Source organism: Chlorocebus sabaeus, unplaced genomic scaffold, assembly GCF_047675955.1.
Source record: "Chlorocebus sabaeus isolate Y175 unplaced genomic scaffold, mChlSab1.0.hap1 unalloc_scaffold_708, whole genome shotgun sequence".
In the NCBI taxonomy this organism is placed as follows: domain Eukaryota; kingdom Metazoa; phylum Chordata; class Mammalia; order Primates; family Cercopithecidae; genus Chlorocebus; species Chlorocebus sabaeus.
This window is the reverse complement of record NW_027328046.1, coordinates 33,546-52,169: the sequence shown is the minus strand read 5'-3', so window position 1 is coordinate 52,169 and position 18,624 is coordinate 33,546. Positions and strand designations below refer to the sequence as shown.

The 18,624-nt window shown below is 46.5% G+C and overlaps 1 protein-coding gene across 5 annotated transcripts in view; it reads left to right on the top strand.

Moving 5' to 3' along the window:
* Positions 1 to 16,631, top strand: part of LITAF (lipopolysaccharide induced TNF factor) — a 37,838-nt gene extending 21,207 nt beyond the window's left edge. For all 5 annotated transcript variants that reach the window (XM_037989848.2, XM_007985908.3, XM_007985899.3 and 2 more), the window contains 3 exons: positions 7,585 to 7,809; positions 10,909 to 11,065; positions 14,874 to 16,631. In XM_037989848.2, coding sequence (XP_037845776.1) covers positions 7,590 to 7,809; positions 10,909 to 11,065; positions 14,874 to 14,982 — 486 coding nt within the window. In that variant the 5' untranslated portion in view covers positions 7,585 to 7,589 and the 3' untranslated portion in view covers positions 14,983 to 16,631. The remainder of the gene's footprint in view (positions 1 to 7,584; positions 7,810 to 10,908; positions 11,066 to 14,873) is intronic.
* Positions 16,632 to 18,624: the final 1,993 nt, after the last annotated feature.

The window sequence follows — 18,624 nt, the reverse complement described above, 5'->3', positions numbered from 1 at the left end:
CACTCCAACCTGGGTAACAGAGTGAGACTCTGTCTCAAACAAAAACACAAACAAAACTGAGATGCAGATGCTCTCTGGGTTGACCAGCACGCCCCTCCCCCTCAACACCCCCCAACCTTTTCTCTTTTGCTGAGGGCTTGAAGCAGTAAATATGCAACTTTGGCCACTCTGCCTCCAGGGAAATTCTGAACTCTCTCCCCTTTCATTGTTTTTCTCCCCAATATGAGAGGGCTGAGCTTTGTGGCTTTACACCCTCGGCCCATCATTAAAGTTCTGTTGCCTGTTTACTAAGAAGCAGGTCACTTTGAATTGCAAAGTGCCCAGTGACAAAATGAATTGGAACCCATCATTGGCAGATATTTTTTGCATCGCATCACAAGTATGTGGCGCAAGTATGTGGCGTGAAAGTGCGCAGTACACGCACTTCCGTGTATTATGGAGGCAGAAAGAAAGGTGATCCCTCCAGAGTTCAAATGTGTTAAATGTGTTGCTTCCACTGAGGGTGTATTTTCCTTTCATGATTTTTCTGTTTTTTAAAAATTTCTGGCCAGGCACGGTGGCTCACACCTGTAATCCCAGCACTCTGGGAGGCCAAGGCGGGCTGATCACCTGAGGTCGGGAGTTTGAGACCAACCTGGCCAACATGGTGAAACCCTGTCTCTACTAAAAAATACAAAAATTAGTCAGGCGTGTTGGCAGGCGCCTGTCATCCCAGCTACTTGGGAGGCTGAGGCACGAGAATTGCTTGAGCCTGGGAAGCGGAGGTTGCAGTGAGCCGAGATCATGCCACTGTACTCCAGTCTGGGCGACAGAGTGAAACTCTGACTAAAAAAAAAAAAAAAAAAAAAATTATTATTATAATTTTTTGTTTAGAGATATGGTCTCACTCTGTCACCCAGGCTGGAGTGCAGTGGTGTGATCACACCTCACCGTAACCTCAAACTCCCAGGCTCGAGCAATCCTCCCACCTCAGCTTCCTGAATAGCTGTGACTACAAGTTTGTGCAATCATGTCTGGCTAATGTATATTTTTTAATTAAAAAAATTTTTTTTAAAGGTTGTTTTTATATATGATTTTGTGACTCTACTTTTTCTTTTTTTTCTTTTTGTTTTGAGACAGGGTCTCACTCTGTCACCAAGGCTGGAGAGCAGTGGCGTGATCATAGCTTATTGCAGTCTCAAACTCCTGGGCTGAAGTGATCCTCCTACCTTAGCCTCCGGAGTAGCCAGGGCCACAGGCGCCTGCCACCACGCCCGGCTGATTTTTGTATCATTTGTAGAGACACGGTCTGAATTTGTTTCCCAGGCTGGTCTCAAACTCTTGGGCTCAAGTGATCCGCCCGTCTCGGCCTCCCAAAGTGCTGGGATTACAGATGTGATCCTCCATGCCTGGGCAAGAATCCCTTTCGTTGAACAAATTGTTGAGAGTTGGAGTGAGGAAAACTTTTGGCTGAAAGGGACCCCAAGATATCCCAAGTGGCATATTTATAGATGTGAAAGTGATTCCACAGCTGGGCATGTCAGTTCCAAATTCTCCATGGATCAGGAATGCCTCCTTTTCCTTTTCTGTCACCACCGGTCACATTTGGCTAGTTAATTTCTGGGCTCCAGTGCAGCATGGAAACGCGGGGCCTTTTGTTCAAAAAGTGTTCAGAATTTCTTTTCTTTTTTTCTTTTTCTTTTTTTTTTTTTGAGACGGAATGTCGCTCAGTCGCCCAGACTGGAGTGCAGTGGCACGATCTCGGCTCACTGCAGCCTCCATCTCCCAGGTTCACAGTGTGGAGAGGCCGGGCACGGTGGCTCACGCCTGTAATCCCAGCACTTTGAGAGGCTGAGGCAGGAGGATCGCTTGAGCCCAGGAGTTTGTGACCATCCTGGGCAGCACAGCAAGACCCTGTCTCTAAGAAAAATTAAAAGGTTATAGCCAGGCATGGTGACACACACCTGTGGTCCCAGCTGCTCCAGAGGCTGCGACGGGAGGATTGTTTGAGTCTACAAGTTACAGGCTGTGGTGAGCTATGATCGTGCCACTGTACTCCAGCCTGGGCAACAGAGGGAGACCCTGTTTCTCTCTCTCTCTCTTTCTCTCTCTCTCTTTCTCTCTTAAAGACATTGTGGAGAGTATGTGTGTGAGTTTAGGGTGAGGGGGACTAATTGCTGTTCCTAAGAGTTTCATAGTTGGGGGGGTGATAAGGAGGGGATGGGGGGTGATGAGGACAGGGATAAGCCAAATTGAAACGAAGGCACAAAACAAGAAAAACAAAATGGGACTAACCGTGGTGGCATTTTCTGGCCTTGGGGCCTCAGAGAGGGAAGACTGTGGAATTTATTTAGAAAACTTCCAAACCAGCGGGAATGAGTCTTTTTTACTATTCTGGCCTGTTGCTCTTGTTCTTTTCAGAATTATAAGTGTGTTTGTGTGGCTGTTTGATCTCAAAGCAATGCTCAAAAGAGGCAGTGTCTCAAAGTCCCAGAAGATAAGATGTGACCACATGAAAGATGGTCTCAATAAAGGGGGAGAGGCAGTGGCCAAAGCCTTAATTTCCAGAATGAGAAACTGGTGTCCATCCATCCTTTAAGGGTCATCAAAAGAAAGCTCCCGTCCTCCCATCCCCCACACCTGTTTGTTGACTCTTTAAAAATGCAATTTCCTGACTTTGGGATGAGAGGCCGTGGTTTTTGCAGGAATTGCGCTGCTGCTGAGTTCAGCCATTGCCTCTTGGAGGTTTAGGATGCCCCAGGCCTCAAAGCATTCCGTTGGCAATCACGACCAACCATGCTCCTTGAAGATTTCTGTACACACTGGCTTTTTCTCGTCTTGTAAGTTTTTATACGAGTCAGTTTTCATCATAAATCGTGGAGGTGGGTCTGGGGCTGTGATGGCGAGTCCTCGACGTTCAACCCGGATGTAGGTCACTCCAGAGCCCCAGGGTGCCCTGTCGTTCCCTTTGCTGGAAGTTTCAACAAGGCCAGAAGCAGACATCAGGGGTTCCCTGGGGCCTCTGGGAGGGAGGTCAGCTGACTTTAGGGGCAAGCTGGGACTTTTGCATTTCTATTCCTGTATGTCAGAGGAAACTAGCAACATGCCTCAAACCACTTTACACCGTCAGTCTCAGTGTTAAACCCGAGCGTGTTTTCACAAACGCCTCCTGTGATCTCATTACACCCCTGCCCTGCCCTCCTGCTTCTGTGGCTTTCTCTACTTTGCTTCTTGCTCCTCTGAGAGACCTTCTGTCTCATCTGTCTTTTCTGGGGTTGGGCCTTTACCCTTCTCTATAACCTTCTGTGACTCCCATGGCTCATAGCTTTGCTGTGTATTAGGAGCAGAAAGCAAGCTTCATTACATCATTTAATATTTTTTAGTAGCTACATTTTTCTTTTTTTTTTTTTTTGTGAGATGGAGTGTCTCTCTGTGGCCCGGGCTGGAGTGCAGTAGCGCGATCTCAGCTCACTGCAGCCTCTGGCTCCCAGGTTAAGCGCTGGGATTATAGGCGTACGCCACCACACCCGGCTACTTTTTTATTTTTAGTAGAGATGGGATTTCACCATGTTGGCCAGGCTGGTCTCGAACTCCCGACCTCAAATGATCCACTCATCTCAGCCTCCCAAAGTGCCAGGATTACAGGCATGAGCCACCGCGCCCGGCCACCACATTTTATTTATTTATTTATTTATTTATTTATTTTTGAGACAGAGTCTAACTGTTGCCCAGGCTGGAGTGGAATGGCGTGATCTCAGCTCACTGCAACCTCCGTCTCCCAGGTTCAAGCGATTCTCGTGCCTCAGCCTCCTGAGTAACTGGGATTACAGGCGCCCAATACCACGCCTGGCTAATTTTTGTATTTTTAGTAGAGACAGGATTTCACCATGTTGTCTAGGCTGGTCTCAAACTCCTGACCGCAGGTGATCCGCCCGCCTCAGCCTTCTGAAGTGCTGGGATTACAGGCATGAGCCACCGTGTCTGGCCTCTTTTTTTATTGACTGATTGACTGATTGAGACAGAGTCTTGCCCAGGCGCAGTCACGGGTCACTTGAACTCCTGGGCTTACGTGTTTCTCTCATCTTAGCCTCCCAAGTAGCTGGGACCACAGGGGTGCACCACCATGTCTGGCTAATTTTTAATTTTTTTTTGTAGAGACAGTGTCTCCCCATGTTGCCCAGGTTGATGTAGAACTCCTGGGCTCAAGCCATCCTCCTGCCTCAGCCTCCCAAAGTGCTGGGATGACAGGTGTAAGCCACCATGCCCGGTCTAGTAGCCACATTTTGAAAGGTACAAAGAAATAGGTGAAATTAACAATACACTTAACTTCATATATCTAAGCTGTGGTCATTTTAATATATCAACATAAGAAATTATTAATGAGATATTTTACATTAGTTTTTTTCCTACTAAGTTTTGAAACCCAGGGTGTATTTTTACACTGACATTCTATCCCAAATTGAATGCTAAATTTTTATCAAAAAACATTTTGATCTATATTCAGTGGTTATCAAATTTACTATTGAAAAAGTAGATTCACATACCCAAGTCGTCCCAGACTTCCATGAAAGCTTCCCAATAATTGAATTGTTAGTTTTTAAGTTTAAATTGCTTAAACTTAAATACAAGCAAAAATTCATTGGCAAGTAAAAAGATGAAAGAAAGCTAAAAAAAAAAAAAAAAAAAAAAAATTCAGTTCCTTACTCACAGTAGCTCAATTCTTCTTTTCTTTTAGAGATAGAATGTTGCTCTATCCCCAGGCTAAAGTGCAGTGGCATGATCATGGCTCACTGTAGCCTCCACCTCCTAGGCTCAAGTGATCCTCCTACCTCAGCCTCCTGGGTAGCTGAGATCACAAGCATGCACCACCATGCCTGGCTAATTTTTTTAATTTTTAAAATTTTGTAGAGACAGGGTCTCATTATGTTGTCTAGGCTGGTCTTGAACTCCTGGGCTCAAGTAATCCAACTGCCTCCACCTCCCAAAGTGCTGGGATTACAGTCATAAGCCCCTGTGTCCGGCCACAAACCACATTTTAGGTACCCAACAGCCCTACATGACTGGTGGCTGCTATATTGGGCAGCAGATACAGAGCATTTCAATCATCACAGAAGTTTCTGTTGGACAGCACTCTCTGATGATAGAATGAAGTCTTGAACACGTGTTCTCCAAGAGACCTTCAAAGTTTTCTGGAACGCAGCCCCAACCCATCTTTACTTACTGACTTTCTTTTTATCATGTTCACTCCCCGCGCCTCTATTCCACTTTGTTTTGTTTGTTTTTAAGACAGAGTCTCGCTCTGTTGCCCAGGCTGGACTGCAGTGGCGTGATCATGGCTCACTGAGGCCTCAGCCTCCCAGGATTAAGCAGTCCTCCTGCCTCAGCCTCCTAAGTAGCTGGGATTACAGGTGTGTGCCACTATACCTGGCTAATTTTTTTATTTGTTGTAGAGACAGGGTCTCACTACGTTGCCCAGACTGGTCATGAATTCCTGGGCTCAAGTGATCCTCCTGCCTCAACCTTCCAAAGTACTGGGATTACAGGCATGAGCCACTGCACCCAGCCCTTTTGTTTTGTTTTGTTTTGTTTTGTTTTAGAGATGGGGGTCTCACCCTGTTGCCCAGGCTAGTCTTGAGATCCTGGGCTCAGGCTATCCTGCCACCTCGATCCCACAAAGTGCTGGGATTACAGGTGTGAGCCACCGCACCTGGTCTCTGTTTCCACTTTGAGGTGAATACCCTTTCTTTGGTTCTTCCAGAGAAGCCTCCTCCTTGGGGCTTGGTTTAGAGGCAGGGCTTCCGAGAAGGACTCCACCCTTCTCCCTGCAGTGGGATTAATTGCTGCCTTGGCTTCCCACGAGTTCTAGAAAATGAGGCAGACAGTGGAGGGAGAGGGGAGAGGTGGCAGGCCTGTCCGAGCCCTGTGCTGTGGCTCGCTGCCCTGGAGCCTCGTTTCCCATTTCTCCCGAGACAGATTTGAATGGTTCTTCTAAGGCAGCCTGAACCCTGCCCAGTTAGAAAAACAGCCACACAAAGAACAGCACTGTGTCTGCCTCCAGCTGCACCATGGCTGCTGGAGCATGGAGCGTCAGACAGGAGCACACTCTGGGTGCAGGGGTGTAATTCTAGGCGAGCAGCAGCTCTGCCAGGGCTGGAGGGAAATCCTTTCTTTGCCCTCACAAAAAAAAATGTGTGCCTGGCTGCTCTGGTGCTCGTTTTTCAAAACGGGAACTGGAGTCTATGTGTATTTCCTTCTTAAAAAGCTATAACACACAGGCTGGGCGCAGTGTCTCACACCTTTAATCCCAACACATTGGGAGGCCAAGGCAGGAGGATCACTTGCACCCAGGAGTTCAAGACCAGCCTAGACAATAAAGTGAGCCTCCCGTCTCTACAAAAAATAAAGACATTAGCCGAGCGCAGGGACGCATGCCTGTAGTCCCTGGGAGGCTGAGGCAGGAAGATCACCTGAGCCTGGGTGGTGGAGGCTGCAGTGAGCTGAGATCGCACCACTGCACTCTAGCCTGGGTGACACAGTGAGATCTTGTCTCAAAAAAATAAAACAAAACAGAAAACAAAACTATAACACACATACTAAAAAGTATATACATTTTAATTAAACAACTCAGCTTTTTACAGACTAAACATACCTCTGTAACTAGCCCCCAGGTGAAGAAAGAGAACAGGACCCACCCCCCACAAAGGCCCCCTCATACCCCTTTCCAGATTCTTCTTCCTCTCCCAAGAGTAACCGCCCCATGGATTCATTTTGCCTATTTCTTTTTTTGAGACGGAGTCTGGCACTGTCGCCCAGGCTGGGGTGCAGTGGCCGGATCTCGGCTCACTGCAAGCTCCGCCTCCGGGGTTCATGCCATTCTCCTGCCTCAGCCTCCCGAGTAGCTGGGACTACAGGCGCCCGCCACCTCGCCCGGCTAGTTTTTTGTATTTTTTAGTAGAGACGGGGTTTCACCGGGCTAGCCAGGATGGTCTCGATCTCCTGACCTCATGATCTGCCCGTCTCAGCCTCCCAAAGTGCTGGGATCACAGGCTTGAGCCACCGCGCCCAGCCCATTTTGCCTATTTCTGACCTTTATTTAAATAGCATCATACAGTGTTCATTTTGTGGCATCTGGCCCCTTTGCTATTTGCGATGCGATAGTTTGTGGTTGGTTTTTGAATGCCTTTATCCTTTCCGTTACCTGAAACAGTTAGTGAAAACCACAGTGGTTTAAAAACCAAAAAAAAAAAAAGAAGAAGAAGAAGAAACCTCAGCTATGGAAGATAGGTCATTGTCCGGTAATGGTTTAAGATATGAAGAAGAAATAACCTGTATTTGGTTGATGTTTCCACTTGGGATTTTCCAGGTTTTGGTGATTTTTGGTAGAAATTATTTACTTTTTGATTTTTATTTAGGGAATCCATTAAGATAATAATTCTGGGGTCTTGAAGGGACATTAACCCTCTTCCTGGGTTTTGGACAAAGCTAGATTGAAGTCATTTTCTCAGAATTTCTGTTTGCCAGAAAGAAAATTGAAGACTTGGGTGAAAGAGAGAGAGGGAGAGATCAATTTAATTTCTTATCTGTTATGTTCTGTTTCTGTTTTAGGTAAAATGTCGGTTCCAGGACCTTACCAGGCGGCCACTGGGCCTTCCTCAGCGCCATCTGCACCTCCATCCTATGAAGAGACAGTGGCTGTTAACAGTTATTATCCCACGCCTCCAGCTCCCATGCCTGGGCCAACTACGGGGCTTGTGACAGGGCCTGATGGGAAGGGCATGAATCCTCCTTCGTATTTTACCCAGGCAGCGCCCATCCCCAATAATAATCCAAGTACGTGTGGCCTCCCAGGCCTCCCTTACCATTCCTTGGCCCTCCACCCTGGGAGTCAGGAGAGTGACTGAAGTGACTCTGCCATAGAGTCTAAGTGAAGTGCCAGTATGTTCCAGTTTTACCCCCTTACCTTGAAATTCCACACACAGTCTGTTTTTTTTTTTTTTTTTTTGAGATGGAGTCTTACTCTGTCGCCCAGGCTGGAGTGCAGTGGCGCGATCTCCGCTCACTGCAAGCTCCACCGCCTCCCGGGTTCACACCGTTCTCCTGCCTCAGCCTCCCTAGAAGCTGGGACTACAGGCACCCGCCATCATGCCTGGCTAATTTTTTTTTTTGTATTTTTAGTAGAGACGGGGTTTCACCGTGTTCGCCAGGATGTTCTCAATTTCCTGACCTTGTGATCCGCCGGCCTCGGCCTCCCAAAGTGCTGGGATTACAGGCAGGAGCCACCGCGCCCGGCCACACACGGTCTTTTAGATTCCATGTTGGTGAGGCTCATGGCTTTTCTCTAATGAAGTATGGTTTAGGATCTTTCCCATGATCATCATATACGAATCATTTGGCACGTCTCATGGAGGTACAACCAACTTTCTTCTGAGAATGAGAGTTTGTGCCTTAAGGGCCCCCACCCTTCCTCCTAAGGTCTGATGCAGAACTTCTGCCCTGAGGCCAGGGCCGAGGTAGGAACAGGGAGAAGAAACTGTCCTGAGCAGTGTGTGATTGTGTTTTCATACCAGCTCACCCTCAATGCAAGTTGCTCTTCTGCTTTTGAGCAACCAGATGGTCCCTGTCCTTGGGTGCTTCCTTCCGCCCAAGTGTGCCCTGGTATGTCACTGCTTCAGTATCACAAGCAGTTCTGGAAGAAATCTTTAGCTCAGAGAGGGGACCCGTGAATCAGACCACCTGGGTTCACGTAACCTCCTTGTGCCTCAGCTTCCCCATTTGTAAAATAGGTTTCATCCAGTACCTATTTACAAACATCAGTGGGTCGTTAACATGAAAGGAAGTTCTGTGTGCCAAATACAGAGTACTCATTCGGTAAAAGTGAATTCTTATTGTTGTGTTCAAGTTATTTTGACTGCTTGAGCTGGATTCTTAGACCATCCTGTGATCAATAGTTTCTTCTTTTTTTTTTTTTTTTTTTTTTCTGAGACAGGGTCTTACCATGTTGCCCAGGCTGGAGTGCAGTGGTGCAATCATGGCTCGCTACAGCCTGGGCCTCCTGGGCTCAAGTGATCCTCACACCTCAGTCTCTGGAATAGCTGAGACTACAGGCATACACCACCACACCTGGCTAGTTTTTAAATTTTTGTAGAAACGGGATCTCACTGTGTTACCAGGCTGATCTTTAACTCCTGAGCTTAAACGATCTTCCCACCTCCCTTGGCCTCCCAAAGTGTTAGAATTATCAGCATGAGCCACAGAGCCTGGCCCAAAAACTTATTTTTGAACCCCAAAAACACTTAATAAAATGTATGAACTGGGTGTTGTGGCTTGTGCCGGTAATCCTAGCTACTGAGGCAGGAGGATCACCTGAGGCCAGGAGTTCCAGATCAGCCTGAGTGACATAGTGAGACATTGTCTCTATGAAAATAAAATTAGCCGAGTGTGATGGCTTGCACCTGTAGTCCCAGCTACTTGGGAGGCAGAGGAGGGAGGATTGCTTGAGCCCAGGAGGTTGATGTTCCAGTGAGCTATGATTATACCCCTGCACTCCAGCCTGGGCAACAGAACAAGACTCTGTCCCTTCCTCAAAAAAAAGATTTCACGTAAGTGCTTAAGTATGATTCAATACTACTTTTCTGGAAGGAGGGTCTTATCTGTGAGTATTACTAAGTTCAGTTAACTCTAGGTAGTAATATTCTCCTAATCCATTTGTTACATAAATGGCATTCTAACAACGTAAAAAGGAACAGAAGGAAGTTGCTTTGACAAAAATATGAGCTTAACAACTGAAGTGCTTAATGATTGTCATCACCCTGGATTCTCCTTTTTTTTTTTTGAGATAGAGTCTTGTTCTGTTGCCCAAGCTGGAGTGCAGTGACGTGATCTCAGCTCACTGCAACCTCTGTCTCCCGGGTTCAAATGATTCTCCTGCCTCAGCCTCCCAAGTAGCTGGGACTACAGGTGCGCGCCACCATGCCTGGCTAATTTTTGTCTTTTGAAACAGGGTTTCACCATGTTGGCCAGGCTGGTCTCCTGACCTCCGGTGATTCACCTGCCTCGGCCTCCCAAAGCCAAGGGATTTGCTGGGATTACAGGTGTGAGCCACTGCACCCGGCATGGATTCACTTCTGATTCTTGTGAATGTTCAAACATGGTTTCACATAGCTTTTTCTTCCGAGCATTATTTCATATTTTTATTTCTTGTATCAACACAGTTCACGAGCTTTTTGTCTTACAGAGTTGACTTGCATTTCCTGGCTTGGTAAACTCTACCCTTATCATTGGGTGTCAGAGTTTATCAAAGGGTCTGTGTAAAAAGAGTGGATTGTTTATCAAGGGCTGCTAGGCACAGTGTGAGGCTGGTTAAGATTTGTTTATTTATTTTTGAGACTGAATCTCACTTTGTTGCCCAGACTGGAGTGCAGTGGTGCAGTCATGATTGACTGCAGCCTCAATGTCTCAGACTCAAGTGATCACCTTGACTCACCTCAGCCTCCTGAGTAGCTGGGACTACAGGCATGCACCACCACGCCGGGCTAATTTTTATAGTTTTTTTGTAGAGATGAGGTCTTGTCATGTTGCCTAGGCTGATCTCAAACTCCTAGGCTCAAGCAATCCTCCCACCTCGGCCTCCCGAAGTGTTGGGATTACAGGCATGAGCCATGGTGCCCGGTCCTCCTTTTTTTTGAGGCTGAATCATATTCTGGTGGATGGAGAAACCTCGCTGTGTTAATTCATTGGTCCATCAATGGACACTTGTGTTCCTTCCCCTTTTGGCTCTCATAGGTAGCCAAGTGACGAACGCATGCTATGAACACGGATGTACAATTATAGTATTTGCTGGCATCCCTGTGTTCCTCTCTTTGTCCTGTTGTGAATGCTATTGGCCTTGTTTCCTGAGCAGCCTGTGTTTGTCCCTCTCCCTTTCATCAGTTACCGTGCAGACGGTCTATGTGCAGCACCCCATCTCCTTTCTGGACCGCCCTGTTCAAATGTGTTGTCCCTCCTGCAACAAGATGATCGTGAGTCAGCTGTCCTATAATGCCGGTGCCCTGACCTGGCTGTCCTGCGGAAGCCTGTGCCTGCTGGGGTGAGTCTGCCTCCCACTTGGCCCCAAGCCCTCTTGCCCTTCTCTCTGGGTGTTGGCGGCGGGGTGGGTTCTCAACTGCACCATGCTTGGCATTCAGGCCAGACATTTGTGTTGGTTTTTTTTGAGATGGAGTCTCACTCTGTCGCCCAGTCTGGAGTATAGTGGGGCAATCTCGGCTCCCTGCAACCCCCACTGCTCAGGTTCAAACGATTCTCCTGCCTCAGCCTCCTGTGTAGCTGGGATTATAGGGGTACACAACCGCATCCAGCTTATTTTTAGTAGAGTCTGGGTTTCACCATCTTGGCCAGGCTGGCCTCAAACTCCTGACCTCAGGTGATCTGCACGCCTCGGCCTCCCAAAGGGCTGGGATTACAGGTGTGAGCCACCGTGCCTGGCCTAAGACCGTTCTTTCTTTTTTTGTGACGGATTCTCACTCTGTTGCCCAGGCTGGAGTACAGTGGCGTGATCCCGGCTCACTGCAACCTCTGCTCCCCGGGTTCAAGCGATTCTCTTGCCTCAGCCTCCCTAGTAGCTGGGATTACAAGTGTGCACCGCCACGCCCGGCTAATATTTTGTATTTTTAGTACAGATAGGGTCTCACCATGTTGGCCAGGCTGGTCTCGAACTCCTGACCTCAGGTGATCCGCCCGCCTCAGCCTCCCAAAGTGCTGGGATTACAGGCATGGGTCACCATGCCTGGCCCAAGACATTTCTTGATTGTAGGGGGTGTCCTGTGCATTGTAGGATGTTGAATAGCATCCCTGGCCCCCCACCCGCTTGATGCCAGGAGCACTACGCTCCCCACTTCTCCCCACCAAAAATACCCCCTGGGAGGCCAAGTCATCCCTGCTGCTCTTAAGCCTATCAGTCCCCAGAAATTGGTCTTCCGTCTTTTCTTCTTGCTTATCTGCGTGTAGGGACAAGCTTCACAGCTGCTTCCAGCTGTGTGTAGGGCAATACCCTCAGGGATTCCTTTTTCTTCTAGAATTTCATGACCTGAATAATAATGCTTGCTGGAGCCCGAGGGAAGCTTTAAACAATCTGTACATTAAAATTCTTCATAGGAATTGCTTCAAAACTTCTTATCCTTTTATGACCCAAAGTATTTTTCCCATTGCCCATGCAGGGGAATTATGTAAATATTTATGTCTGCACCCAGGGTATTATGTTTAAAGAGATAATAGTTTCTGTTCTGGGAGAAAAATCTGAGGAAACACAATCAATTTTTTGTTTCCCACCAAGCAGGTAAAAGTAGCTTCCTTATTCCTGGCCACGTGAGCCACTCAGAAAACCCCAAGGGGCTCCATTCTTTTCCTTGAAGGAACCGATGTTTGTGAGTTTCAGGAGCCTCATGCAACCGGCACATTCCTCCACATTGTCCTTTGGTGACTTGAGGTTGAAAAAGAACAATATTTCTCTTCCTAACTTCAGTAAGAGGCTCAGAGTCCCGGAGAGTTTAGTTAACTTCCTCGAGGTCATGTGTTAAATAAGGAAGGAAGGAGACAAAACAGCTTTCTGAGCACTTGATTCCCCCTCTTGCCCACAGGACACTGCTGTTGTTTTCATTCCATGGGCAGAATATGCTAAAAAAATAAATAAATAAATAAAAGAGTCCATTGCCTCTGGATATTTGTATTAAAACAAATTTTTATCTTTGAAATCAGGGAAAGGACAGAATAGAAACTTCCTTGTTTTGTTTTGTTTGAGAGTGAGTCTTGCTGTGTTGCCCAGGCAGGAGTGCAGTGGTACAAGTAGCTCTCTGCACCTTTGACCTCCTGGGTTCATGCAATCCTCCCACTTCAGCCTCCTGAGTATCTGGGACCACAGGTGTGTGTTACCATACCCAGCTAATTTTTAAATTTTTGTGTGTGTGTGTGTGTGTGGAAGCGGGGATTTTACTATGCTGCCCAGGCTGGTCTTAAACTCCTGGACTGAAGCAATCCTCCCGCCTTGACCTCCCAAAGTGCTGGAATTATAGAGGAATAGAAACTTACACTGAGTATTGGCCTCTGCCAATCTGTCTTTACAAATTGAGGCAGCGTTTGTTTCCCTCCCTTTGTTCCTTCCTTAAACATGATAGAGTGAGTTCAAATCCTGCCTCTCACTAGCTGTGTGGCCATGGGCAAATGGCTTTACCTCTCTGTGCTTCGGTTCCTCATCTATAGACGGGGGGGTGGGGCAATAAGGCCCACCTCAGGGGCTGCCGAGGATAAAATATATGTGTGTGCTGCCTGGAGCCGTGCCTGCACCTGTAAGCCATAGGTTAGGATTCCTGCTGAACGGACTGACTGCTCTTATTTGAGCTCTGGAAAGCTTAGGCAATAGGAGGAAATTTCTTTCATGAGATAATTTCCTCATCAGAATGTTTCCAAATTCTGCTTTATGTAAACCAGCGTCTTCCCGTAAAAGGTTGAGTTTTAACCACGTTTTTGACAAACATTGGCTGTCAGGCTGTCTGACGTTCCTGCCTGTGTGTGCCAGTGGTGGATTATGTAGGTTAAGAGTTGTTATTTGGGGAATTCTACTAGGTTGCTGTAAGAAGCAGCCTGTGTATATGGGAAAGAGATCAGTGAGACAGGGGTTGGCAAAACGGCCCCGGAGCCAGGCGCCTGTTTTCAGTTTTACGGGAACATAGACACGCCTATTGGTTTTTGGATTCTCTGTGGCTGTCTTCTTGTTGCAAGGGCAGAGTTGAGTAGTGGCAACAGAGACTCCATGGCTCATCAGGATGAAAGTATCTGGCCGGGTGTGTGGTGGCTTCCACTTGTCATCTCAGCACTTTGGGAGGCGGAGGTGGAAGGATTACTTGAGGCCAGCAGTTCAAGACCAGCCTGCGCAACATAGCAAGACCCCATCTCTACAAAAACAAACAAAGAACAGCAACAAAAAGACTAAAAGATCTACTATCTGTCCCTTTGCAAAAAAAAGTTCACCAAGCCCATCTAAGACTTTGAAAGATTCCCAAATGACTCAAGATTTGAAAATCATGCTCAAAGGGGGTCTGTCCTTAGGAGGAGCCTTGGCATTGGCTGGTATGTTAATTTCCTAGGGGTGCCATCACGAATTACAACACACCTAGTGTTTAAAACAACAGATATTGACTCTCACAATTCTAGAGGCCAGAAGTGCAAAATCAAAATGTCAGCAGGAGCCGGGCGTGGTGGCTTTCACCTGGAATCCCAGCACTTGGGGAGGCCAAGGCAGGTGGATCACTTGAGGTCAGGAGTTTGAGACCAGCCTGGCCAACATGGTGAAACCTCATCTCTCCTAAAAATACAAAACTTAGCTGAGCGTGGTGGCATGCGCCTGCAGTCCCAGCTACTCAGGAGGCTGAGGCAAGGAGAATTGCTTGAACCCAGGAGGAGGAAGAATTGCTTGAACCCTGGGCAACAGAGCAAGACTCCGTCTCAAAACAAACAAACAAACAAACAAACCAAAAAAAAAAAACCCAAAATGTCAGCAGGGCCACACTCCCTCCTAAGGCTTCAGGGCAGAATGTTTTTTTGCCTCCTCCAGCTTCTGGTAGCTCCAGGTGTTCCTTGGCTTATGGTCTCATCGTTCCAGCCTCTGCGTCTGTCATCACATGCCCTTCTGCCCTCTCTGTGTCTCTGTGTGTCCTCTCCTCTTCTTCTAAGGTCATTGGGTTTTGGGGGTCCACCTGGATAATCCAAGATGATCCCATCTCAAAATTCCTAATTATACTGGCAAAGACCCTTTTTACAAAGAAGGACATGAACATGTTTTTGGCAGCCATTGTCCATCCTATTGTGGTCAGTAACGCGCCCCATGTGTCTCTCTCCCCTCCCAGGTGCGTAGCGGGCTGCTGCTTCATCCCCTTCTGCGTGGATGCCCTGCAGGACGTGGACCATTACTGTCCCAACTGCAGAGCTCTCCTGGGCACCTACAAGCGTTTGTAGGACTCAGCCAGACGTGGAGGGAGCCGGGTGCCGCAGGAAGTCCTTTCCACCTCTCATCAAGCTTCACACCTGGTGGAGGTTCTGCCCTGGTGGTCTCACCTCTCCAGGGGGCCCACCTTCATGTCTTCTTCTGGGGGGAAATGTCGCAAAACTAACAAACCTCCAAACCCCAAAAATTGCTGCTTGGAGTTGTGCATAGGACTTGCAAAGACATTCCCCTTGAGTGTCAGTTCAACGGTTTCCTGCCTCCCTGTGACCCTGAGTCCTCCCATCTAACTGTGATCATTGCCCTCTCCGAGTATCTTCCAGTGATCTGCCATCAGTGGCTCTTTTTTCCTGCCTCTGTGGGCCTTTCTGGTGGCAGTCTCAAACTGAGAAGCCACAGTTGCCTTATTTTTGAGGCTGTTCTGCTCAGAGCTCAGCTGAACCAGCCTTTAGTGCCTACCATTATCTTGTCCATCTGTTCCCATCCCTGATGATAAAGATCTTGCCTTACAGACTTTACAGGCTTGGCTTTTAGATTCTGTAACTTCAGACTTCATTAGCACACAGATTCACTTTAATTTCCTAATTTTTTTTTTTAAGTACAAAGAGGGGCTATTAACACCCAGTATAGACATATCCATGAGGTCATAAATGCATGCTAGAAAACTAGGGCTGGATTTTATCACTGCCCTGTCTCCCCTTGTTTCTCTGTGCCAGATCTTCAGTGCCTCTTTCCATACAGGGATTTTTTTCTCATAGGTAATTATATGAACAGTTTTTATGACCTCCTTTTGGTCTGAAATACTTTTGAACAGAATTTCTTTCTTTTAAAAAAAAAAAAAAAAAACAGAGACGGGGTCTTAGTATGTTGCCCAGGCTGGTCTTGAACTCCTGGGCTCAAGTGATCCTTCTGCTTTGGCCTCCCGAAGTGCTGGGATTGCAGGCATGAGCTACCGTGTGGGGCCTGAACATAATTTCAAGAGGAGGATTTATAAAACCATTTTCTCTAATCATATGATCGGTGTCATTTTCCCATTTGCCAATGTAGTCTCACTTAAAAAAAAAAAAGGAAAAGAAATGGATAATTTCATCCACTGTCTTTACTTGGGGTTGATGTGGTTCTTAAACACCTTCATCATGGAACTCCCAAAGTGGGGTCCCTTTTGGGTTCCTGGTGGTGGGTTTTAAAAGATAAGGGAAAGCACATTTTGAGCATGTCTGGGTACCATGGTGTGGAACACGTGGGAACCAGAGCTGTTTCAGAGGAATCTGAAGTCTGAGTTTAGTTTTCAGAGACACGGCTTGTTGTAAAACATCAGAAGACATGATTTCCAGGACTCAAGCAGCAAGCCGGGATTCTAGGTTGGTTGCTGTGTCATCTCTGAAGTCAAGACAAAGCTGGGCTCGACCTTCAAGAGTCCTCGATTTGACAATAATTCAGCCTAGGGAACTCATGTGAATACTACTATGTAAAAATAAAACCTAGACCTTGAGCGAACATCTGTATATTGGTTGAAAATGATAGTGGTAACCATTGATCCCCTTACTTCATTTGACGTTTGGAAAATTCCAGTAATTCTCATTTCTGCAATGAATACGGATACCACATAGTACTTTGGTGTTACCTGCTTTTGAAAAATAAAGTCTTTGGTTCACCCGGTGAACTATTTATGAGTTCTTTTGGTGTGAAGAAAGGGCTCATGTTGCGTTTCCAGCCATTGCTACAAAGAACCTTTATTTGCTCAGTAACGGTAGAAAATCCTTCCCGATTAAAAACTTCAGACTTGCTGAATATCCTGCAATGTCTAGATGAGCGATGTTGATTTGGGTGGATTTGCTAACGAGTCAGATTTGAACATGAGGCTTTTGGAACCCAATAGGCGTCGTTGATGGCGGCAAGCCATAGCTTTCAAGTTTTAATAAAATGCACAGAAGAGAGCTGTCCTCATTCATTCTCTGAACAAAACATGCTTTGTGAGATGCTAAAAGGAGGGTATTGTAACATGTCAGGAATATGGATGCCGCCTTCCCCCCTCCTTTGCTACCTGATGACACAGCTTCATTTTGCTAGATGCAAGGAAATAATGTCATCTTGGTGTGGCTTACATTGTCATTTAAACCCTAAATTACAGTCTTGAAAAATTGCTGCTTTCCAGATCTTGATTGTGTAGTTTTGGGGCCATGCATATTTAGCAGTTTGGCTCAGATGGTGGCATATACATGATCTCAAGCTATTATTAATTACACATGCAAAGTCTTCAAAACAAGAGCCCTATTTCAGGATCAGTAAAAACATGTATTACGCGAAACTTTCATGTCAGATGCCTGGAGTACGAAGCGTTCATTGGATATTCCATTTTACTGTTCAAAGTATGGACTTACATATCAAATTAAAAGGCTCTTTTGTGCTGCTGCTGTTTGATGGGGACTTGAGAGTCTCTTGCAAACACTGGTTCACATTCAATTAATGAAAGGGCTTTATACCTGCCTGCTTGGACCGCAAAGAGGAATTTTACCAATCTGAAACCAAAAGTGGCTATTTATCTTATATTCTGTTATGTCCATCTAGGCGAGGTGGCCTTCTAAGAAGTATTGGTTTGTGTCTTAACCAAATTATTCAGCTACTGCATCTCTTGAAGCCAGCCTTAAGCATATGATGGATTCCTTGCTGACCACAGCGTTACCCGTGAAGATTTTTTCTCTGGGACAACTGGCTTCCCAGTTGCTAACGAGAACACTTCTGTTGGATACTGAACTATTTATAAACAGGGCTTCATATACTCACACCATTTGGCCTCAGTTTTCTCTCCAGTGAGAGTCTGACGTGTTTGGGATGTTAAAAATCCTTCTCTGACTTTCTGGGCTCAAGATTTCTGTTAGGAGTAAATCTAGACATTGGAATTTTACTTGCAGAATTCTGATTTGCCTTTTGGTTCCTCGGTCCTCTCCTCCCTGTATGACTGAAATGTTTACAATGAGTCGCCTGTTTTTTGCAGGCACATGAGTGAATTGGAAGTAGATCTAGCAGGGGCCATGAAAGAGACATCAAGAGTAGTTTCGCTTTTTATTTTTTTGAGAGGGAATCTTTCTCTGTCACCCAGACTAGAGTGCAATGGCATGATCTCAGCTCACTGCAGCCTCCACTTCCCGGGTTCAAGCGATTCTTCTGCCTCTGCCTCCCGAGTAGCTGGGATTACAGGAACCTGCCACCGTGCCCAGCTACTTTTTGTATATTTAGTGGAGATGGGGCTTCACCTTGTTAACCAGGCTGGTCTTGAACTCCTGACCTGCCCACTTCAGCCTCCCAAAGTGCTGGGATTACGACAGGAATGAGCCACCGCGCCTGGCATTTTTTTTTTTTTTAATCTAAATTTTAAATAAGATTCTGGAGCTCAGATTAAAATGAAAAAATAAATGAATAGCTCACCACCAAGTATAGAGTCTAGTGCACGTAACCATGTAACTAACCACCTTGTAACTGCTCTCTGCAGTATTAAAAAGATGTTCTCCCAATTAAGTACCTTTTCTCCTTCTCTTTCCCTTTCTGTTCCTTTTTGTTTGTTTGTTTTCTTTTTTTCTTTTGAGATAGAGTCTCGCTCTGTTGCCCAGGCTGGAGTGCAGTGGCACAATCTCGGCTCACTGCAACCTCCACCTCCA